Genomic DNA, 24,684 nt, shown 5'->3' on the forward strand with positions numbered 1-24,684 from the left:
CGTAGTTAGCCCCCAAAGGCTAACTTCATTGTTCAAAGAATCATGCAGTCTCAAGTTTGTAGGAACCTCAAAGGTGACCTGCTTCCGCCCAACATCGGCTGTTGGAATCCTGTCTTGGCCACACAGCAGACAAATACTCCGCTGTCTAGAGTGTTGTTCCAGAAGCAAGTGGAACAAGGGGCACAGCGCCAACCAGGATAGATGCCTGAATGTCTGACCCTGAACAAACAGAGTGAGAATGAGTGCAGGTGGCCCTCTCTTTAAGTGGCTGCTCTATACGAAAATCCACACATATGAACCAGATGAACCGGACCAAGACCTTTTGCTTTACCTCTAGGACCTTTTAAATAACTGCCCTCTAAAAATAAAACCTGGTGTGCAGAAATTCAGTAACATTCATTACGTCTTTTCAGGCTTGCATCGACAGATTAAGGGACAGTCATACAAGTACAGAAGTATCCAGTCCAGTCTGGGCATCGTCCCCCCGCCCCCCACCAACAAATGGGTGCTAGGAGACAGCAGCTATGTAAGGACTCTTGGAGTGGGCAGAGTAAAGCATTGGGTGACCCTGAAGTGGACTCTGGCACTGACTGCACCCCAAAACCAAGACTTCTGGGGCTGTTGTGTCCCTGGGCATTAGGCCTAGCTGTCTCTCTCACCTGCTCCTCTCAGTAACTTTGGTTCAGGGAGGGTAAAATTCATTCAGAGACCCCCCTACTGAACATAACCTCTGTGCAGCATCTGAGTCAGATGGTTTGGGGTTTCCTGGTTTTTGTGTGTTTTAGATGGGAAACAGCACCACAGCTGTCTCCTCCTCAGAGCAGCTGAGCGCCAGGTTGGCTGTAGCAGGAAACCTGCAGAATGCACACTGGATGGACGAGTGGGTAGACGGATGCAGGAGAGAGGGGAGGAAAGAAAAACCGCAGGGCAAAGACCAATGTCCCATTGACTAGGTGGCCCCTGGGGCTGGGGTGAGATGCTGATTCAGGACCTATAATGACATTTCTCATTTCCAGGCAGAAAGCCAATCGTGATGCCCTGGATTTCATAGACTGCCATCTAATCCAGTTAGGGGAGGAAGTAGACGTAATGAAATCAAGGGAGAGGTCTCAAGAGATGCCCCCATCAGTCTTGAAAGCAAGGACACTCTGCTGAGGGAGTCCCTTCCCCCACAGCCTGTCTCCCTGACATCCACCCTGTGTGGCCCCAGCATGAGCCAGGTCAGCTCAGTGACCCAGAGCTGACATTTAGTGGATCCCTGATCAGAGCTGGGCACACACCAGGTTCTACTTTTACATTGATTTTGAAATTTATTATGTATAATTCATTTAATTTCATCACAAAGATGTAAGAAAAATGAGACAGACCCCTTAGTCCAGACCAGCACTTTTACCCTATCAGTCTCAGGTGGGCAGGGGTGGTGTTCCAAGGAGGGAAGGAAAGGTGGAAGACCTGTGGACTTCAGTCTATTCTGCCCATCCCACCCCCTCCTGACCCCCAGCTGCTCTTCCTGTAGCCCCTGCCAGACTCAGTGGTTCTGCTTTGCTCTGCCCTCTCCACGATTGGCCCTGGCCTATATTTGCCTCCACAGCTGCTTCATGCCAGTACTCCCCCCGCCCCACCCCTGCAGGTCTCCTGTCTACATTTCCAATTCCTGCCGCAATCAACTTTGCCTGGCCTGGGGGTTGGAGGTTAAGGCAGGTGAGTGACTTTTATAGAAAAATCCTTAAACTTTCACATAATACAGGCCCCTCATGGAAAGCCAGAGGCAATTTTTCTTGCCATGTGAGGTAAGGGGCCCCAGGAGGACCACAGTGCCTCATATGTGCTTAAATTCTCCCAAATAGTTCCCTTTCTCTAGGGTCAACATTGCCTGTCCAGACTCCTAAGCTTCAGTCTGCCCACCTTTTCAGGAAGGATTGTGCCCTTCCCTCCTTGCTCCTCATGGGAGGGGGAGCTTGTTGAAACTATAGGGAGGAACCAGGCTTCAGGTAGGGGTGGGTCAGGGTGGAGGATGGGAAAGGAGCACTGCTAAAATTCAGGTCCAGCGTTGCCTTGCTCTCCAAAACCCCCTCCCCACTTTCCTCCAGGTTGGGGTGGAGGCTTCTGGTGGAGCCTACTTATTTGCTTTTCTATTTGGCAGGCTCAGCCCTGCTTGCAGAGGCAGCTTGGGGCTGACAAGTGGCCCTGGCTCTGTGGCTCCGTGGCTGCAGCACGTCCTGCTTCATTAGCGCTGTAATTGGAGACCTACTTTGAAAGCTCAAAGAGATGCACGGCAGTGCACTGACTCAGACTCGGTGCCCAGCCCACCACTCCTTGTGCTTCCGCAGCTGCGCCACACTACGTGAATGCATGATGCATCCTTCTCTGCCCTCGCTGTTGCCTGCAGAGGAGGGTCTGTTGAGACAGACCAGGCCAATAGCAAAACAGGCTTGAGGCTTCTTGGGTCACTTGGTTCCCCCTCCTTCCCTAACATCTTCTGCCTCCCTTCTACCCACTCCATCCCCTAGATCCCCGATCATGCAAAATGCAACAGTTCCAGCCTGCCCTGGCAATTACAGACTAGCCTGGTTGCAGCCGCTGTCCTCGGTGCTGAAAGTGCCCGCCTTGTGGACTGCCAGCCGCTCGCCCCTCCCAGAGCCTTCTTGCTGGAGCACACAGGCTCTTAATTCAATTAGCTGGCCCTGAACCCTCCCCAGGGAGCCTGGAGCGGAAACTGACAAATTCTGTTTAACAAAGACATTTGTCCCCCGCCCCGCTGGCTTTGGGCTCTGCCCGCCTGTATCCTGCTCATTAGGTATCTAACAAAGTGCGTCCCAAGAAATCTGCTTCCAATCGCTAGTAATTCAGGAGGCCTGATGCAATTTTCTCCCTGATAAGGGTGTCTCGCCCGCTGGCAAGCGCTGTAATGAGCCCTGTGCTGTGGATCTCCGATCAGTCGCTGCTTTGTCATTTCCTGTGGCTGCAGTTGTAGGTTCTTATCTCTTCAGCTGAAGGCGAGGCTCAGACAAGGGGCCCCTCCAAGAGGACTTGCTGCCTCCCCTGCATATTGCAAGCCTCATTTATGAAATCCCGCGTGGTCTTGCAGCTGCAGTGAGGTCTGAAGCTCTGAGTCTGTCTGCTAGTCAAGAAGGGCCCAGGTGTTAATCCTCACTGGGGCCATGACTCATTCTCCAGAAAATGGTGTCAGAGGGTTAATCTAAAAGCAAGTTGTGAGGTCAAAGGAAGGGAGCCAGTGACAAAGAATTTTTAAAATTCTGGCAGGGATTTTAGTATTAAATAGAGCCCTGCCTATGGCTCAGTGGCTAGGCTATGGGCTCACTCTTGTTAGCCTGAAATTTGGTCTTTCTGCACTAATCTTTCCCTGTGGGTTCCCCTATTCACATCTAGAGAGACCTTTCCAAGGTATAGGTCAGATCACACCCTACTCCTGCTCAAAGACCTTCCTTAGCTTCTCATTACTCTATGACAAAGTATAAACCCTGTGTCCAGGCATCCAGGCCCTCCACAATCTATGCCCCATCTAACCCTTTAGTCTCACTGTCCACAACAGCCTCCTCATGTCTTGCGCTCTCCAGACACTGTCATGTCTCTGTGGCTTTGCATCTGTGGTTCCCTCTGCCAGAAGCACCCTTGCCTTGCAGATTTCCAAGCAGAGTGTAAACCATGCTTCTCTATGACTCTTCTGACTTTTGTACACTCACTGCACCCACGTCAACTAGAACTCTTGGCAGGATAGGTGGTGATGGTCTGTTGGGGTGCTTTACTACTTGGCACAGGTTAGGGATTTAATGAGTGGTTGATGCATTTGTGCTTGAATGACCTTGGCTGGACCAAGAGTGCACATGATTTGGCTGACAGGAGGTCTAGGCTGTGGTAGTCTGGCTCTGAGATGGGGAAGAACCCAAGAGCAGCCCCCACTGTCTGAGAAGTCTGGTCTGGAAGCTGCTGCCCTGTCTCACTTCCTCTCCCCCTCCACTTTCTTCAACCCACTAGCTATGCATTGGGCTCATGCAGAAAGCAGAGCAGGCCAGGGGAAGGCCCGAACGCCCAGCTCCTTAGTCATCCTTACATCTGGACTCAATCCACTCCATCCATGGCCAGGAGTCACAGGCTCACATCACATCACAGGACCACCCCGTGGTGGTCGGTGAGGCATTTGGGATGCGCCTGCAGTATAATTCTGGGTCTGGATCTGCCCACACTGGCAGCACTCCGTCTGTGGCCTGGGAGCTCATGGGCCAAGAAACAGGTCTTCATGTTCCCTACCTCTGCCACAGCCTCCAGCTCAGGGCTCTGGCCTCTGGAGAGATGATTGTCTGTCTCTTCTCCATTTCTTCATTCCCTGGAAAATTGCTGTGAGACTAAATGTGGTGCTGGCGATGTTTATCTTCAGCACTTGACAAGGCCTCCTGACGTCCTTATGGATGTGAATCTGGTGGAGCAGCTGTCGTGAGGGGCGGGTGCCGAGTGATGGATTAGCAGGGCTCTGTCGATCCCCTCCCCCAGGAGCCCTGTCCTCATCTCTGACGAGTTCAGCATGTCTGTCAGCAACTTGGGTGAACAATAGTAAGTGCTGCCTTTACTGAGTGTCTACGAGGCTGTGCTGGGCACTGACACACGCCCCCTCATTCAATTTCCACTACATTCCTGGCTGCTTGGGATCACAACCATCTCCTATGGATGAGAAAAGTAAAACTCAGGGTGGCTAAGATCGAGTGGAAGATCCAGAGTTCAAACCCAGATCTAAGGATGCACACTTTTTAGTGCAAACTGCAGCACTCACAGCGGCAAGACCACATCCACAGATGACCCAGAGCTTGAGGCGGGGGTGGAGGTGGGGCTGTGAATGTGACACATGATGAAATCATGCCCCAGAATGATCTCAAGCCCAAACAATAGGCTGAGATGAAGACAGTGAAATATCACAGGGAAGATAAGCCCTGCTTAAGTTCAAAATAGAGCAGCAGTGAAAAAACAAAACAAAACAAAACAAAATAGAGCAGCAGAGGTTCAAGGTGAAGACGAGCTGTCACACATGCTGCCTGACAGCAGCTCACATGCCAGGCTGGACTCCCAGGCTCTAAATGGACCCTCACAGCCTTGGTTAGTAATAAAATACAGCCAATGATAGACTTTGGCTGCATCAAAAGGGAGAATATGTTTGGAGAACAGGGTGACAGTCCTGCTCCACCCACTAGTGCTAATCTAGCTTCACAGTTTTGGGGAACACTTCGAGAGGAGACAACCAGGAGGATGAGAAGCCGAAACCCAGGGCAACAAAGAGCACACAGAGGAAGGAGAGCTGGTCAGGCTGGAGATGACATAGTGAGTTTGTAAACAACAACAGGGCTGGCACGGGCATGGGAGCTGACTTTTCTGGAGCCAGCCTCAGGAAGGAGAAGACAGGACTAGGGGAGGAAACTAGAGAGAGGCAAGAGGAAGGGCTTTACAAGCAAGCTGTACAGAGGCTACATAGGGCTTTCTGAGAGCTAACGAGCCCCTGTCATGAGAGGTGAGCAAGTAGAGTCTGTAAAATCTTGTGTATTGGACGGAGTGTCACATTCCCTCCCTGAGGTAGGCAGTATCAGAGGGAGTTGCATGATAGCCAAGAGACTACAGAGGGAGCAATATTTGTCCCCAAGGCATGCAACACTACTGGGAAAGGTTCAGGCACTGCGACTCAGGCATTGTGAAAAGCAGGCAGGAGCCTCTTATCGTGGGATGGTGAGCCCTGTCCCAATACTGAGCATCTGTGAGCCAAGGGCCAGGCTGGTCCTGGAAGAGCACAGGTTACCACTTCTCACCCACCTGTGCCCAGCTTCCTCTGGTTGTACGGGAAGATCTCTGAATTGGGCCTAGAATCTTAGCAGGTGGGGAAAGGAGTACCTGTGAGCTAGGGAGGGAGAGGCCTGTTCCTCTGCCTACTGCCATGTGGCCTGGGAGAATGAAGGTAGGGAAGGTAGAGGGCGTAGGGTGGGCTTGGGGGCCTGGGGTAGGGTAGGGAAGACAGGTAGGGATGTTGTGAGGTTGAAGGAGAGGAGAGGGTCTTTTTCTCTGGATTCATCATTGTCCATACAGTAGTGTTTCCAGAGCTGGAGTCTTGGGGTAGAACAGAACCCCTGGGAGGGTAGGAGCAGCAAGGAAGATGCTGGGCTTCCCTGGATGCGGGCCTTCTGGGCAGTTGGGCTTGGTGAGGAAATGGAGGCTAGCATGTGTTGAGGCTTCTCTGAGGACCAGCCCAGGGTTGTCATGTGTGGCTTTCCAAAAAATCCATAAAAATTCATCAAAAGCCAGCATGATCATCTGCCTGTCCCCTACTCTGCATTCCACACTTGCTGAACAGCCACTTGTACCCACTCTGGGCCGGTCTCCAGAGAGAGCTTTGTAAGTGGTTTGAATAAAAACACCAGGGCAGCCCTCTGTCATCAAAGACCCACCCACCTTCCCTGCGAGGGAAACAGGGAGGGGGAAGATGGGACTTCAGATGGGACTGTGGGAGCTTCCCCTTCCTTCAGTGGAGAGTAGCAGGTGTCACCTCCATTCCTCCAATGCCCCCTCCCAGTGCCAAATCCAAGAGAGCAGTGGGTTTTCAACCCTCTGGCATCTCTCAGGGCTGTGAATTAAGGAGGGGTGGCCACCAATCTGAGAGGCCCTACCTCTGCCTGGTGACCTGGAGCCCTGCCTAGGCAAGACTCTGGATCCCAAATTCCAGCCCCAAGAGGGGACCTTTTGCCAAACACCCAGATGGCAACATGGACTTGTCTCACCTCATGGAGAAGTACATTTCCAGACAAGGAGGCGGCAGCTGACACAGTGAGGACCTACTGTGTGTGTGCCAGGGTCCAGTCCACACAGTCAGCCTGGGAAACCTGGTCAGCTGCGAGCCTCACTTCAAAGAGGCTGTCTGCAAGCTGGAGGGCACCCAGGATGCTGTGGGATCTTGAAACCTGTTCATTAAAAGAGACAGACGGCTTAGCCTGGAGAAGCACTGACTCCCAGGGGACCAGATCGCACTCTTCAAAGAGAAGAGGCCAAGATCAGAGAGGGGATGGAGGAGACCAAAGGTTTATTCGTGCATGTACATGTGGAGTACCGCAGGCTCATGGACTCTCAGAGCCCAGTGGACCTCCAAGGTGAACCCCCACTGATCAAGCACTAAAGGGAAGTTTTCTAAGTATATGCAGGCGTCCATGCTTTTCTAGTTTTTGTGTATCTGTGTGTAGTTATACATGTACTCTACACAACAACTCCAACTTAAGGCAGATCACTCTAAGCACCATGTGTCCACAGAGAAGTCCCTTCAGAGGGAAAAAACTTAACCCATCACCAGCAGAACCTGCTTTAAGCACAACATCCCAAACCGGAGACCATTCCCTCTTGCCATTCACTGAGACCGCAGGCTTGGCGGGCTTCGTTGGCTAGTCTGGCTGCGGCACTGGATGGCTTGGGAGGAGGCTCGCTGGGGTTGCACCACAGCCCCAGAGGGCAGAGCCAGGAGCCTGGGGCAGCGGGAGGGCCCCTGGAGGCAGGGTGGGCTCAACGTGGGGTGAGGGTTTCTCTCAGCTGTAGCCACTGAGCCATGGGATGGGCTGCTTCTGGAGGTAGTGAGCCCCCTGACATGGCAGGGCAAAAGGAGGGGCTGGGATGACCACCCGTGGTGAATGTCAAGGAGATTCCTATCCAGGGTGGGCTGTTGAGAGACACCTCTGTGGTCTCTGCCTATATGGAAACTCCACAGTATTCTTGTTCCTAGAGCTCTGAGAATGGGTGACTGGAAGCAGTGGGTGTGGGGAGACTGTGCTCACCAAAATGTCAGCTAACCAGGATGGTCTGTGCCCAAACCTCCAAGACATGGCAGCTCTCAGGAAAGAGGCTGTGTCCTCAGGTGGTTGGTACCCAAATAGGACACGCATATTCGTTTGTCCTGAAGCATTGCCTCTCCGCAGCACAGCTGACCATGCACAAGGAGTTGCCCCTAAGATGGAGTTGTTAGCCAGGTGGATGAGGGCCCCTGAGAGGCATCATCATAAGACCCCCTGCAGATAGAGTGTCCTCAGGACTCTCCAGGCTTCAGGAGGCAGCTCATGGAGCTTTGAGCAGTGTTTGATTCAAACAGTGGAAGACTCAGCGGTTCTTGTCCCAGGTCTGCCATGCCTTCCCACAGGCTGTAATGCAGAGATGAAGGCCAGGTACTTTCCACCAGAAATTGGTGGACAACACCTTAGGTGGAACAATGAGATGGACGGAACCCGGTCTCTTTGTTGCAGCAGCTTGACTGGTAACCCTACTCAGATGGCACATCAAATCCGGAGAGCCTGTCGGAGCAGTCCCCATCACACCACCCCACCTGGGTTTCATCAGGCCTTGTATCATGAGCTGTTATTTGCTCATGAATTGATGTGCTCATTGTCCGGTCCACACTCCCTGCTCTCTAAGAATGCAAGCTTTATGAAGACAGGGCCCTTTTCTCTTCGTCAGCGTAAGACCCTAAACCCCAGCGAAGACCTGCAGTTGCTCGGAGAACAGTGGTGGTATTACAGTGATGGCAACGGCGAGGAAAGGGGCCAGGGACACGCCCTTTAGACTTAGCTGCAGCATCATCTGATCTGCTCATCAACACTCTCCCACCGTCCCTTAGGGAGGAGGATGCCAAAGGGGCTCAGACACTGGCAGAGAGCCCCGTCTGCGCCAAAGGAGGGTGATTTCAAGGCAGATGGGCTCCACGGCTGCTGGCCCCTCCCTCTGCTCACTGCAATCTGCAAGGGCAGCCGAATTCTAGTCCTCATCAAATACACGTGGATAAAAGAATGAAAGAACGGGTACCATGGCTGCAAGAACCTTATACCAAGTCCATCCACATTAGCTCTTCATACTCAGACCCCCAAACTGGACTTCAAGATTCTAGAATCAAAGCGAGTCAGTTATTGGCCAATTCTCAAATAGTTTCACCAAGAAACAGTTTAACCACAAAAAGATTTTGCTTCCGTGAGTGCCAGCGGGAGTGTGAAAACGTGTGTGTGTCAGTTTGCACGTGTGTGTGAGAATGTATATATGCATTAAATGTGTGCACTCTTGCAGACGGGGTTGAGCGTGTGTGTGTGGCTGTCGGTGCATATGTGCTTGTCCATGTGTGGGTACACGCAATCGTGTGAGAGTGTGGACGTGAAGAACTAACTGTGTGCATGAATCCTTGGCTGCAGAATTTGAATTTCCTCTAGTACTATTTTCCTGGCACACACCCAATCTTGATCCCCTTTCTTTTCCTTTCTTCTCAGAAATCCATTACTGAAAGGTTTTTTTAACGGCCTCCAGGGGGAGGGGACTGGGGGAAGGGGAAGCTAAAATCGCAAGGCCCAGATCAAAACACTCTGCAGCTAAATGAATTCGGCAGCATTTTCCCGCATGACTTGGAGGGATAATTTAGTGAGGCCGCCAGCTGGAAGGAAAGGGATTAATTCTGCACTTAGCACAGCTCCAGTGAATAATTCATCATTGAGACCTTTGTGCCCAGCCCCTGGGCAACTGGGGAAGTGTCCTGCCCACCTGCCTGTTGCCTGCCTGGGTCCCTCAGCGCCCTGACCAGTGACACTTGACGCTTTCAGTTCTCAGGACACACGTGCCCCAGTGAAGGGGCAGGGGGAGGTGAGGGAGTGGCCACTGGCAGACTCTAGACCCTGAGAAGATTTGTGGAGGGTTGAGCTCCAATCTGGAACATCTGGGACATTTTTCTCCAAGGACTCTGCTTCCCCTTTCTTGGGGTCTTTTGCTGCTTCTGTGTCCTCCTCTCTCAGTAACTTCTCCATCCTGTGCCTGGTTTGGTGGTGATGGTGGCGGGGTGGGAGGTGTCGACATCAGGTTATACCTAGCAAACTCTCACCAAGAATCAGACAACTCCCTAGAGGGCAATGCAGAACATTCCACACCAGGGGGTGCTAATGGAAGGTTTTAAGTATTCACCAGAGGCCTTGTGGGGAGACACTTGTGGGCTGGTACCTTCCCAGATAGACCCTCTCAGACCCTCCATCAAGGAACTCCCTGTGTTCTTCATGGGTAAGGTCACAAAGCCAAGGGCAAGTATTAACCCCAGAGCTGGTGACTATTTTTCCTGGCATGAGAAGCTAGCAGGATTGGGCTGATCCAGACATCAGCCCCTGCAAGCATTTCCAGAGTTCACGGTCCTAAAGCACCCAAATCCCAGATTTATGCCTGTCTCAGCACCACAGAGAAAAAAGTCAGGTGCACTAGAGCCAAATGAGCCGGGTGCACGCCAGACGCAGAGTCCAGGTACAGCTGCTAAAGGAAGACATACCCCCCTCAGGCAGGGCTCAGCCCCTGGGGTCTTTCTACGTGGGTCAACTCAGCTGTGGAGGGGAGGATTCCAAAAATGAGCTTCTAAGATTCCACACCCTAATTCCTGAAACCTATGAATATGATGAGCTATCACTCTTGTGATGATGTTACCTGGCACAGCTGACCTTAAGATAGGGACATTATCAGAGCGGGCCTGACCTAATCACAAGAGCCACTTCAAAAGCAGAGAGTTTTCTCTGGCTGCTGACAGAGGAGAAAGTCAGAGATCTTTGAAGTGTGAGGGGGATGTGACTTGCCTTCTGGCTTATAGATGGAGGAGGCACTGTGAGAAGGAATGTGGGCGCCCTTCAGGAGCTGAGAGGCCCTCCGGCTGACAGCCAGCAAGGAAAGAGGAACCTCAGTCCTACAACTGCAGGGGACTGGATTCTGATGACAACCTAAGTAGCCTGGAAGCACACTCTTCCCCAGGGCCTCCAGGTAGGAACAGGAACCTGCCCGTGTCCTGACTTCAGCCTTGCTGTGTTGGATTGCCTACCTACAGAAGTGTGAGCTCATAAATCAGGGCAGTTTTAAGCCACTAAGTTTGTGGTGGTCTGTTATGCAGCAACAGAAGCTGAGACGCTAGTTCACCCCTGGAGAACCTTGACCCCAGCGAGCCAGGCTTGGTCTGGGTTGAGTTAGAGGCAACTCCCAGGGCTGAGCGGCCCTCTGCTCTTCCCGGTCTCAGCTTCCCCTCTGGTTTTCTGGAGCCTTAAATCACCCTCAGACATTTCCATCCAAAACAGCACCCCCTCCTTCCAAAAGCCCCTGGCCTGGGCCCCTGAACAAGGCCAACAATTGTGAAAGAGTTCGGAACCCACTGAGGGGCTACAAGAGCTGGCACACGGCTGCCAGGCCCTGACCTTCCCCTGACCTTCCCCTGACCCGCGGCCTTACCTCGGAGGAAAGCAGCTGGAAGGAGAGGTCTACCGTGGGGGCCTCACCGTTTATGGTTTTCAGCTTGGTGTCCTGGGGAGGAGAAGGGGGCAGTCAGCCACACTGGCCAAGGCAGCTTCTGCCTCTGCTGTGCCCACCGTTTCAGATTCCCCAGGAAGGGGGAATGCTAGAGGCGCCTGCTAGAGGCTGCGCCTGCGGAGGGGGAGGGAGGCGGCAGCTGGTCTCCTGCCTCTGCTCGCCCTCACTGCCTCTGCACTACCCTTCCCACCCCCACTGGAGACCTGGCTGGCTCCTCCAGACCTGCCTCCGAGCAGACGGGGGAAACTCCAATCTGTTGAGGTCTGTTATGTCAGCATGGCCAGATGTGTTTTAGGGAAAAAGGTGGCATAGAAATAGACAATGCTGATAATAATGTATTAATTCTTACTGAGAACTGATTCTGCTCTAAGTGCTTTCTAGGTATTCCCCCCCTCCAAGTCTCATAGCAGCCCTATGAGAAAAGTACTATTGCTATGAACCCATTTTATAGACAGGGAAACTAAGGCACTGAGACCAAGTAATTTTTAGGGATCTTACACTGACGAAGAAGAGAAAAAGGCCCTGTCTTCATAAAGCTTGCATTCTTAGAGAGCAGGGAGTGTGGACCAGACAATGAGCACATCAAAGTGGCAGAAACAGACAGTCTGACTCTAGACTCTCTTGCTATACAGAGAGACCGTGTACAGCATGTTGTCTGTTCCCATTTTAGAGAGGTTCAGAGAGGTTAAGTATCTTGCCCCAGGTTCTACTGTGAGGACTAGGGCAAGTCAGGACTCGGACCCAGGTCTGGCTGGTTACACGTCTGGACTCTTGCTGCTATCCTACAGGGCCCCCTTTGCTCCTCCCCCAGTTGCTTGGGGGCAATTTCATCACAAGCCCAGGGGCAAGACTGATGTTTGGTGTTAGGGGTACTCCTCACACCTGACAGTGGTCAGATACCCTGGTGGGGGCCCTGGTGGAAGCTGCTGGAGAAGCCAGATTCTCCTCTGTTGGTGAAGCAGGTTGGAGACAGGTGGAACCAGGTGGACCTGCCATGGGCCTTGTCTGGGGGTATGGGGGACTCACGGTGATGGGGAGCTTCTCCACGCGCAGCCCATTCAGGCCTTTCCCTGTGAGGATCTTGCGGTACAGACGGCTCTTTAGTGGCAACACGGAGATGCCCAGGGGCTTGTTGAGGGTCCATGGCTCACTGCCTTTCACTGTAGGGGGAGGACCAGCTGGGGCTCCCACCAAAGCCTCCAGCCCAGGCTTCTTGGATCCCAGCATCTGAAGCCCCACCAGGGCCTATCCTTTGGTACCTGACATCTAATTCTCCCATCCCTCACCTCCCACCTGTTTCCTGCCTCCTGGCGTTTCCTTGCACAAATCTCCTCCTCCTCCTCTGCTCTTCAGGGCTTCCTGAGTTCAAGCCCAACTTTAAACAGATTCTGTGTCTCTGGGTATTTATATAGATCTCCCTCGTCTCTGCCCTTCGGGGGCTTCACTCTTATGGTATGGAATTAAGACTGTGGATCAGCTGGCCTCTGAATCCTGGTTCCCCCCAAGACTGTGAGCTCTGAGCTCATCCCCTCCCTCCTCACTGATAGGTTCATGGGGAGGGGGCGGTGGTGCAATAAATGCACGGGTCTCGTGTGGGAATACGGCCCACGTGTCCTGACCAGTGCCTTAGTGTTGCCATTTGGACAAGAAAGCCCGCCAGGCCCTCCCCAACCTGTCTACATGCACTGGGAGGCTGCCTTGGAACAAGGACCCCTTCACCCATCCCCACAGGAGGCAGAGGCAGAGGCAGGATGGTCTTAACACCCTTTCATACACATGTCCTGGTACGTGGCTGCCCTGGCGGGGCAACAGGGGTCACTTACTTGAAGATGAGGAATAGTACTCCAGCACCAGGGCTGTGTCCTCTGAGAAGCTGGTGGCTCCATCTCGGCCTTGGAAGAGGAAGGACTGATTCCACAGGGGCAGCTCTGGGGGCCCCCCAGGCTCGGACAGCTGAAGGAGGAAGATGGGAACAGGTGGTGAGGCCACAGCTTCTCCCAAACGAAGGGATGTCGGATATTTGGTCGTGTGCATGTCGATCTATGTCACAGATGTTTGTCCCAATTACAAAAGCAGCACATGTTTAATGAATAAATTTTGGAAAAATACAGAAAAGTAGAAAGATGAAAAAAAAAAAGACCCACCTAAATTCCTAAACTGAAGACAATCGTTCCTAAGACTGTGTGTTTCTTTCCAGTTTTTTCCTTACACCTATTTTGTATATAATTGTCATCCTAACATCCTGCTTTTTCCATTTACCATTAAAACCTAAGCATATCCAGAGCCCTAAGTAACATAATTCCCCAGTTTTAGTAGCTGCTGCAGTATGTTCTGTCATGTCCAAGTGCCCTGGTTTCTCCCCTCCCATTTGCTTCTATGATAATATTGCACTGAATGTTCCTTGACACGTATCTTTGTATCTCAAATTATTTCTTTGATACAAGTACCCAAAATGGAACTGCTGAGTTAAAGGATGTGCATATTTTAAGGCACCTGATTCATCATCGGTAAACTGTTTTCTTCAAGAGCTGCACCAGTGTTTACATCCATGGCTGGTGGTGACACGGATACCAAATTAGACATGACCTCTACCCTTGTCACCAGCCCCTCTCCCCTCTGAACCCCTCATAGAGGCCACGGCAGGTCTCCCATAGGGCATCTGGGGGACTTGATAGTCTGCTAAGCCAGCAGCTGGGGCACACTTGCAGGTAATACTTAAACAATGAAACAAGACAGCGTTAACTATAGCCCCCACACAAGGGGCTGTACGAGACATTCCAGACTTTCCCACGGGTGATCAGAAAGTCATCTTGAAGGAAACAGGACCAGAGGAAGCCTCTGAGGGAAGATCTGGCAGGCTGAAGGGAGGGAAGATGTTACTCTGGGTGGGAAAACAGCCTAACTAAACATGTGGAGGTGGCATGGAGCCTGGCATGTGTGGACACCTGGAATGAGGAGGGATCCCAGGGGGAGGAGGCCCAGCGTCTGTGAAGCTGGAAGGTGGCAAGTGAGGGATGGGACGCAGCGGCGTCAGCCTGTCACATCCAGCAGGCAGCCCTGCATGGCCCCAACACAGGGAGGGGTAAGGGTCACTGGCGCAGACTCTCCAAGTGGCTGCTTGCCTCTGCCCCCAGCCAGGGGCTGTCAGCAGCAGTAGCAGCCACTCCCACCTCCTGCTCCCCTGCGGGAATCAGTCATCACTCGAAAAGGTCAGCACAAATGCACCGCCGGCTCCAGAAGTTATTGATGCAGGAGCGCAAAGTATCAGTGTGGGTCCGCTCCCCCAGCCGTGGGGCCCTGACGCCTGCCACACTAATGTGTCTGCTCCTGGTCTCCCAGGCCCAGTCTGAGGCTCAGCTGTGTCTGCCTCTGCCCCTGGGGAGACGAACTGCAGTCACTTTGGGGCCTGGGGCCAGGGGCCCTGAACACAGGGACAGGGACTGGAATGATGAGAGTGTTCCTGAGAGCAGGCACTGGTGGCAGCTCAGGGACGGCCATTTGGCCACCAGGCCAGGCCAGAGAAGCTGCTCTGGGTTCTGTGGTGCCTGGGAGTGGCCTTACAGGATTTATCCCCAAGCCATGCCCATCCCACAGCCACCTCACTCTCCTGAGTCCCGAAGGGGCATTCGCATGGCCTAGACCATCTGCCAAACACCAGGGCGGAGCTGTGACGGCCCCCTCTGCCCCACCCCTTGCTCCCACCCAGGAAAAGGGGTGTTTAATGGAAGCTAGCTGTCCTCTCGAGGGCCTATTAATGTGTCTAAATGGAGCCTATAAAGCAAGAAGTGGTGTCTGCCTGCTGAGGAAGGACAGCTCCTTCCCTGAATGGCTTCCCAGATGAGTCCCCCAGGAAAGGTCCCTTCAGACCTAGAACTGGAGAAGGAGGGTCACCCTCTCTCATGTGTGGGTGGGGTGAGGCCAGAAATCAAGGTTAAGCCACCTTCAGAGTCTGATGCCAGGAACCTGGTGAAGGTGCCGGTGGCATGTGGGGGTTGGGGTGGGGAGGGGCACGGTGAGTGGGGAAGCCATTCCCCACAGATGCTAATGGGAGAGCCCTGGCAGGCTGTAGAATTAAGGAATGTGATTAACCTTCAGCTGTGATCTTCAGCAAAGCCATTAACCCCCAGCCACTGAGGTAGACCTGCCTTCCCTGGGGACAGGGCCTTCATTAAAGGGGCCTCTGGTCCCTCCTCTCATTTCCCAGGGGCCCACCACACCCACACCCACAGCTGCAGCTGCCTGCTCTGCCCGGACGCAGTCCGGACGCAGTGGTGGCCATCCTGGGAAGAGTAGCTGCAGGGCCAGATGATGCTGGGTGGCTAGAACACCTTGGCTCTGGGCCCAGGTCTGCCTCTTCTTTGCTGTGTGACCTTCAGCAAGTCCATTTCTCTCTCTGGGACCTGGTTTTGTCATTGCCCAGTGAGAAAACATCTTAGGCTCCATTCTTTGAAAGGCTGATGTGAGGGTTGAAGAAGACAGTGGCTATTTTGCTGTGAAGGTAAAAGTTCAATTAAACTGAGCTGAACAAATACTGACTGGAGGCTTCTCCATGCTAGTGGCCTTGGGGTGCAGCAGGGCACATGGGGAGAGCTTAAGTTAGAACTTGCCCCCCTCTGGAGGGCATCGTCTCCCACGGGGATAGGACATACAGACACCCTATGTTGGGTCCCACAGGCTGGGCCAGGTCAAGCCCAGCGGCCCAGCTGTCCCTTAAGTCATCAGAGCTCAGGTTTCGCCATCATCACCTGGCTCCAAGAGGAGTTAAACAGATACAAAGGGCCATCTACCCTCAACCACTCCCCTCCCTTCCTCCTGGCCAGGAATCTGCTTTGGTCCAGGTGACTGTTCTCTACACCTGTTTGCACTTGCTACTGGCAGGGTGATATGCCACATCCCTTCTCAGTGATTGGCTGAGAGAGTGGATGTGACCCAACTCCAGCCAATAAGATGGAGGGGGCGGTCTGCTGAGGGGCCACTGGAGGGAGGGTTTCCAGTTCTTCATAAAAATCAGTTGTGGAAAGGGGAGGTTCTTTTTCCCTCTGGTCTTGGTCATGTCTGGACGGGATGCAGGGAACATTTTGTCCCCATGAGCTGTGAGTCAGCTGAAGATAGCAATCCAGGGGTGCTGGAAAGATCCTGAGTCCTTGAGGATGCTGCTGAGCCCATGAATCAACCAATTCTGGCAGCATCCTACATGGGGTCCACTTGTGATGAGCAACAGTAAATAGCCTTAAGTTTAAGTGGATGTGAGTTGGGGTTTATTGCTTGTAGCCAAATGTAACAAGAGCATGGAGAGGCTGGCCTCAGAGGGGACAATGGCACTGGGGGAGGGGCAGCTCTGAAAGGGTCTGAATCCATGTAGCTTCCACTCTGGTCTTGGATGCTTTGCACAGGTTATCCCAGTAAGTTCTCCTAACAGCCTGATAAGGTAGGAGTCAGGAATTGGAGAAATTAAGATACTTGCCAAAGGTCATACAGCCAATAAGTCACAGAAGAGGGGTCAGATCCAGGTCTGTCAGGCACTCAAATCCTTGCCCATGGTGTTTTGGCATGGTGGGCAATTGGTGGGACATCACAGTACCCCAAGATGTCAGAGAGGCAAGTCCTAGAAATTGCCTAAGTCCAACGCCCATCCCCTCAACTGAGATGAGGGGACTGATGCTCAGAGAGGGGACAGGGCGGGGGTCTGTGTGAGCTGCAGACTGGTGCCCCTTCCAGGTAGGGCTCTGCTTACTCCTCCCATCCCCCCACTGTGCCACAGAAGCCTGTCCGTGTCCTCTCGCTGCTGGCACCTGGTTACCTCTGGCCCAGTTCTCAACCTGGCCTGATTCCCAGGGTGTTGGGTGACCTTCAACAAGTGTCCTGCCATCCTGGGACCTCTAGCCTTGAGTCCCGCACATGCAGTAGGCACTGGGGGCACCTCCCCTACCCAGACTAGTTAGGCAGCAAAGGCAGCCAGAGAGGCCCCCGGGTTGGGAGGGAACTCACTCATTAAATCAGCCAGCGTCTCCTTCCCCTCGGGACAGCCTGCTGATTGGTTCATAATTTTCCAGGCAAATGCAGGGCCATGTGTGAGATGGCTCTGGGGAAATCAGGCCGAGGATTGGTTTGGGTTTGAAGCCTCTGTCCCCAGAGTCCCCCTTTGTCCCACCCCTCTTCACCACCATCACTCTTGTTCGTGTCTAGGCCTTCTTCAAACGTCTTTGCCTTTAAATGAAGGCTGGGGCTCTGAAGGGGTACCTCATTCTATATTTGCCATGCCAGACATGAACACTGGCTGGCAAACAACAGAAGGAACTTCCCAGGCACTCCTCCCTTCTTCAAGACCCCTAGGAATGTTGGGACCATCCTGTGGGGCAAGCTCCCGTTGAAGTGTAGACTATGGGGAGAGATCAGTGAGGCCATTTCCCTGGACCCAGCCACGCTCTGCATACCCTTCCCCAACATAACTCAACCCACACCCTCTTCCCCAACCCTGACACGTCTCACGTCCCGTGCACCCCCATCTCCATGCCTGTGCTCTTGTTCTCAATCGCCCTGCACCAACCCTCCCCTATTGAAAACTCAAGAGTCCTGTGTCTGGATGGCTGCCCTAATCATCCAGGTTTCCCATCCCTGTCACCTCTGATTAAAAAAATTATTTTATTGTAGTAAAATATACATAAAATTTTTTTTATCATTTTAGCCATTTTTAAGTGTATAATTTATTGGCATTAAGTACATTCACAATGTTGTGTAGCCATCACTACCATCTATTTCCAGAACTTTTCATTATCCCAAACAGAAACTCCGTACCCATTAAATAATACTAACTCCCCATTCTCTCCTCACCTCCAGTCCCTGGCAACTACCATTCTACTTTCTGTCTCTATGAATCTGCCTACTCTATGTACCACATGTTAAGTGGAATCATACAATATTTGTCCTTTTGTGCTTTCTCTCCTCTGATTTTCACGACTCTGACCATCCCTCTGGTTTATTATTCATTATACATTATCTTGTGTTGATAGTTAACCTTTTCTACGTGTGACTCCTGTCTTCACCAGACCGAGAGCTCTCTGAGGGTAGCTTCTCTCTCCACAGCACAGACAAGGCTTGGCCCCGGGTACAGGGTGGGATTCAGCCCACTCTTTCTCAATAGTCAGGTGAACGGCTGATTGGCTGGCTGAGTGAGTGAGTGAGTGAGTGAGTGAGTGAACAGTGGGTGAGTTACTAGAGGTATGAGCCAGTGAGAGGGCGAAGGAGGGAAGCGCATACCTGAGGGAACCCATTCTGGCTGACCCGAGGAACATTGAAGTTCATCACAGACGGGCTAGGGAAGGAGAGTGGGGTGATGGGCAGCCCCAGGGAGGCCGGGTCCTGCTTTACCCAGTTGACTCTGAGGAGGCAAGGAGACAGGGGTCAGCACAGGGTTGCAATGGGGGCCCAGCACTGCTGGCATTGTGCCCAAGCCTGGCGGCCAAGGGCTCCCACGTGGGCTTTGGATTGATGTGAGAGAGGAAGGCTGCAGTGGCTCACTGAGTCAGGTCTGGACACCTGGACAGGTGGAGGACCCTGGTCCTTCGTTGAGAAAACTCATCTTGGTTGGGAGATGGGCTGCAGCTCCCAGGTTCCCTTCCCCATGACTCACTGTGGCCTTGGCCACACCTGAGTGCCTCAGCTGTCCTATCTTTTCCTTTAATTTTTTTTTTTTTATGTTGAGGGGAAGTAATTAGGTTTATTTATTTATTTCTTAATGGAGGTACTGGGGATTGAACCCAGGACCTTGTACATGTGCTTTACCACTGAGCTACACCCTCCCAAGCTGTCATAGTTTTAAAATGGGCTTTGCATCCCTGCTTCATCTTTGGAGAACTTAACACAATGATCCACTCCCATGGTGGGAATCCTGGTTTAGGCTTGGGGAGCATGGAGGCTGCAGAGGCAGGATTCAGGGTGTGGGGCGGGTGTGTGTGTGCATGCAGGCATGAGCTCAAAGGAGGGCTGGGGGTGTGTCTGCCATCTTCATTTCCCCAACCAGCTAGGAGGGGTTACAGGTCATCAGAATTCAACAGGTGGTACAGATGAGCTAGGGAGCCCTCTCGGGCCATCAGAGACAGTGGAAGTGACAGAGGCAGACAGCTGACCACCAGGAGATGGTACTGTCAACAGAGGGCACATGTTCACTGCAGAACTCCCTGCATTGGGTGGCATACAGCCTGCATCCTCTCCTGAGGACTGTGAATCCACCAAACCCCAAATGAGGTCAGGGAGGAAGGGGATGAGTTGGGGCCAGGGCCAGGGAGACCTCCAGGAGGGTGAGGGAGCAGACTCCCAGGCAGAGCTAAAGGTCATGAAGTTCTGAGGTGATCCTAAGGCTGCCTCCTTTAGGGACAAACATCAGATGGTGCCTTGGCCCTGAACTAGAGTGGGAGGGGGTCCTGTGCATGTGGCGGTCATGAGATGGGGAAGCAGGTTTGGAAAGGCTGAGGACCCCCTCTCCTCTACATGCTGGCCAGCCCTTCAATCTACTCTTGGGAAGGGTCTGAGCTGCCCCTTTCCAGAGCTATGGCAGCTTCCTGGGACCTCAGTCCTAGTAGGGAAGTCTGAAGTGCCTTGTAGGGAGGGAAGGTTTCTATCCCTGCTTCCCTGTCCTCCACCCCCACCCGCTACCCACACCCGCCTGAGCTCCACTCACTGAAACTCCTTGTAGTTGGGAACCACTCGGGCAATGACCACCAAGGGGCCACGGTTGTTGACCAGGGGCTCGTTGACACCCCGGAGAAAGACCTGGGGAAGAGAGGAAGCAGGTGAGGCCAGGTGGCCTTGGGTCTTCTCAGGGACACGGCCAACCCCCGCCATCTTTTTCCCCAACACGAGATCATCCCTGCATCCACACTTCTGCACCTGCTCTCGCCTGCTTTTGCCTCACTTGGTTCTTGAACAGAAGCTCAGGGCTGCCCTCCTTGGGGCCCTGGGCCAGAAATTGGACAGGCAGCAGGAGAAGACATTGATTCTGTCCCCACATACCTTCACTGCCATCCCAGCAGCTCCTGACCTGGCTCCTGGTCCTCACATCTGTCCACCAATGGACTCAGTCTCCTCCCAGCCCTCACCCCGGCCCCACCCACCCCAGCAGTGACTCCTATGGTTCCTTTTACTTCTCTGACCCTTACCGGCCTCTGCTTCTACGCTTGCCCCAAGTCCATTCCCTTCCCAGGTAATCTGATACACAGTGGCAAAAGCTGCCTTCTCAAAAATGAATTGGGTATTGTTACTCCCCTGCCCACCCCGACTGTTCTTGGAATGTATTCCATAATTCTTACCATGATAGCCAAAGCCTGCATGTGTTGGCCTGCCTTCCCCCAGTCCACATCTCCTGCCACACTTCCCACCCCATCCCGCCCCTGAGGGTCCCAGCCCCAGCACCTCCAGAGCTGTGTGGTTGTGGCCAATGTAGCGGGGGATGAAGCTGCCCTTCCGAATGACTGTTGCGTAGAGCTGGGTCTTGCCAGTGGCTTCATCAGCTTTCTCAGACTCTGTGGGCTGGGGCAGGGTCGAGGAAGAAGACACACAAGGAGGAGAGTGACTAAGGGGCAGACCCCAGCCATAAATCCAGCCCTCTGCAGACAATCATTTGGCATTGCTCCGCTGGGGCTCTGAACTGATAATTAAAGCTCATGGTCCCTGCGAGCCCTTCCAAGGAGATCAATATAATAAATCTTCCCTTTTCTATTTGAGTATTTCATCACCCTCACAAGGACCACTGCCTGTCTGTTCTCTTTGTAAAGATGTGATAACAAGGTCTGGGTTGTAAGTGGACAGAGAGCCAGGAGGTCTGGCTGATGCTCCCAGAATTACAGCTGAAGTGCTGGGTCTCCCAGGTGAGTCACTAAGCTCTCTGGGCCTTCACTTCCCTGCCTGCCGCTGGTGCCTCATCCTGAGGCCCTGGGCTTGGGGCTTTTCTCAGAGCCTAGGGAAGGTAAAGGTCCCTGAGGCCACGGTTGAGGAGTTACTTGGAAAGAAAGTCAGTGCCAGGGCCTGGGAGAGGGAGGGAGGAGGGGAACTCTTCTGAAATGAGCACCTACTATGTGCCAGGCATCTTGCTAGGTGCTTTATGCCTATCATTGCACTTGACCCTCCAAATGGCCATGCTAGGAGGGATATTGTCTCAATATTGCTGATGAGGAATGGAGGCCTGGGGGATTAAGTGGCTTCCTTTGGATACACAGTTAGCAAGCAGCAGACCTGGGTTAGGAACCCACACAAACTAACTTCACATCGTTCTTTACTCTAAACAACCACAGGGGTCTGGAATGCACATAGAAGGAGGGAAAAGGGATGGAATGCCCAGGGTTGCTCTGAGGGAACAGTGGGGGACATCAAGGTGGTCCCACCCACTCGCCCCTACTTGTCCCAGGCCCCCATAGGCCCGGAGCCCAGGGCTCTGACTCACTGTCACCAGCTCAAAATGGTAGGGGTGGAAGACACGCAAGTACTTGATGGGGATTTGGTAGGACAACAGCTCCTCTTTCTTTTTATTATCTACCACTTTGAGGATCACATCTAGAGAGAGAGAAAATGAACACTGGGTCAAGACAGGCCTTAGCTGACCACTGTCCCTCCAGTCCCACCAGTGAGGTTAGACAGTGAGAGGTGAGAGACATTGCTGAGAGCAAGGGAGCAGGACCCACATTGAAGAATCAACATGCACGCACATGTGTGGAACACATACATGCACACAACTTCACAAGCACTGTCTGAGCCCCTGCATAGGACAAGGCTCCATGCTAGGTGCTGTTAGGACACAAAGATGCAAAAAAACACAGAACTGAGCCCAGCCCCCTTAGCAACAAACACACACAAAGACACAGAGACACACACATAAGCAGGAACAGTACCCTTTCTCGTGGCCACAGACCCTCTCACTACCTCCTCAGGCAGGAAGGGGAGGGCTTATCTGCCATACGTTGTAGGGGGGAAACTGAGTCTCAGTAAGGAAAAGTGATCTGCTCAAGAAATCTTTCTATGCAAACATCAATAAAAGTCAACTCCAAGTAATTAAAAACCAGTCTGGACACTAAGAATAATGCACCACTTAGGAAACTCCTTCCAGAGAGACTACATTTTGTCATAAAATACATGAATTCTGGGATATACTCTGAGGATAACACCAATGACCTGAAAATAATCATGGTGGTCCTACTTTATGAGCAGCTACTGTGTACCAGGCATGGGGAAGGGCTCTCTGGAGCCATTATTCCAGCAAATCCCCACCAAAGCCCAGGTAGGAATGACTATCTCTGTTTTGTAAATGTGGGCAATGGAGCTCAGAGAGGTTATAGTAACTTGATAAACATCACACAGCTAGTAAATGGCTGATGGGAAAGGCTGGATTTAGCGACCCTGAAGGCATCTTCCCACTCTGGAAGTTTAGGATTTGAGGAAGATGAGGAGATTGGGAAGGAGGAAATGAAGACCTGGATGGAGGAGAGAGGAAGGAAGAATGAGGGAGATGGAGAGGGGAAGGAGATAAAAGAGTGCTCTAGAGAAGAATGGGAAAGGGAGGATAGGGCAGACGGGTGTACCTGAGGGAAACTCTTGGGTAGCCCCTTGCCCTCTGCCTCCCTTCTTAAGACAAGGACATTTCAGCACCAGGGACAGCTGCCGGCTCTGCAGGCTCACTGGGAGCACAGTGCTGCTGGGTCGCTTGGAGCTGGGTGGGTCATTTGGATGAGGGGTTGGAGGAGGAATCTGAGTCTTTGCTGATTACTCTTCCTTTCCTCCTTCCCTTCCCCCCACCTCCTCAGCTACCCTGGATGCATAGAGAGGGAAAGACACTTGCCAAAGTCCCTCAAGTACTGGCCATATGGGATTTATGCTCAAAGAGGAAAATGGGCACCAGAAGGACTTGAGGCTGCCTTGAAGAAACTAGAGGAAGGCAAGAGACTTGAAGTCTGAGAAGACCTGGTTTCTAGTACCAACACACCAACTTGCTTTGTGATCTTTAGCCAGTCACTTAACCTCTCTGAGCATCATGTTCCAGTTCTGCAAAATGTTAATACTTGAAAGAAGAAAAACTCTGTCCATCTCCTAATAGTTGCTGTAGGGAGGGGAATATGCTTTTCAACCTATAGAATTCTAAACAAATGCTCCTCGTAGCTGTCACCATTTTCCTTCTCATTAACCATCTGTAGTGCTTCATTCACTCACCCAGCCCTGAGCACACTGAAAACACTCAGCTGGGGGATGCCAGTGCTTCCAGCCAAAGCTACAGCAGTAGCTGTGGAGGCTGCAGTCCCTCATGGCCACTACCCAAGGGCCCTGAGTCCCCAAATCCAGTTGGAATTTGCTGAGGGGAAATGCAAGAGGTGAGTGCCCTGCATTTCTCCCCTACCGCAATCTCTGGAGCCCTGTGTGGGCTCCAGCAGATGAGCTGTAACTGGGGGAGTGGACAGCTATCCCTCCCTGTTCCTGTCTCCTTGCTACAAACACGCTTCATCAGCTTCTTCTCTGGGCACTGTGCCCCTCCGGCCTCCCACAGCTCCCTTTGTGTGGCCAACGAACCATTTCTGCCGCCAGCCTGCTTTGGCCCTGACACAGGACCCAAAACTCCCCTTTGCTTTTCATTAACACATCCTTGAGCTACCTCCCGCCCTTCCCCCACCTCTTGGCCTGGTCCTCATCTCCCCACCCCCACCGCAGACATCACCACAGCAACCGGTTCCAACCAGGTTCCAACCAGCATCCAGCTACTTCAATCTGCAAAGAGGCACCTGCCAATATTCCCTGCCTACCCATGAGGCCTCCCCACCCTCCTGTCCCGCCTGCAGTGAGTCCTGCTCCCCTCTCTGCTGCACAGATGGGCCCCAAGGCCACTGACTCATCACACCCTTTCCTGTAATCACTCCAGATGTGTAGAACCCAGGGCAGGATCACAGCCCGGGTCCACTTACCACAATCCCTAACTTCCTGTCAGCCACATAAATGTATACACACACACACACATTCATGCATCGCCAGGCACACACCAGCTTCCAGATTAATCTGGATGCGCACATAACACAGTGTTGCAGCAAGACATGTGCCTGCACACACACGCGCGCATACATGCGCACACACACACACGCACACACACATGCACACACAAACATGTATGCCTATAGGCAGTCACAAGCATGTACTCACACACACAATGTTCACACACGTACATGAACCAGCACGCAGGTATTCACGAAGACATGCACACACAGGCGCACGCGTGCATTTGCATGAAGTCCGAGGTCAATTTCTCCTCCTCTTTCATAGTTTCTCAACAGCTCCACCTATCCTTTTACAGGGGGAAGAAATGAATCCTTGGGCTTGACCTAGAACTAG

The 24,684-nt window shown here is 52.6% G+C and overlaps 1 protein-coding gene across 1 annotated transcript in view; it reads right to left on the reverse strand.

Annotated features, from left to right (window-relative positions):
- Nucleotides 1–24,684, reverse strand: part of CCDC33 (coiled-coil domain containing 33) — a 108,839-nt gene that overhangs the window by 42,710 nt on the left and 41,445 nt on the right. The window contains 7 exon segments of the mRNA XM_064480482.1: nt 11,251–11,322; nt 12,355–12,488; nt 13,152–13,281; nt 18,586–18,706; nt 20,006–20,097; nt 20,737–20,853; nt 21,764–21,873. Of these exon segments, the coding sequence (XP_064336552.1) occupies nt 11,251–11,322; nt 12,355–12,488; nt 13,152–13,281; nt 18,586–18,706; nt 20,006–20,097; nt 20,737–20,853; nt 21,764–21,873 (776 nt within the window).

This window comes from Camelus dromedarius, chromosome 29, assembly GCF_036321535.1.
Source record: "Camelus dromedarius isolate mCamDro1 chromosome 29, mCamDro1.pat, whole genome shotgun sequence".
In the NCBI taxonomy this organism is placed as follows: Eukaryota; Metazoa; Chordata; class Mammalia; order Artiodactyla; family Camelidae; genus Camelus; species Camelus dromedarius.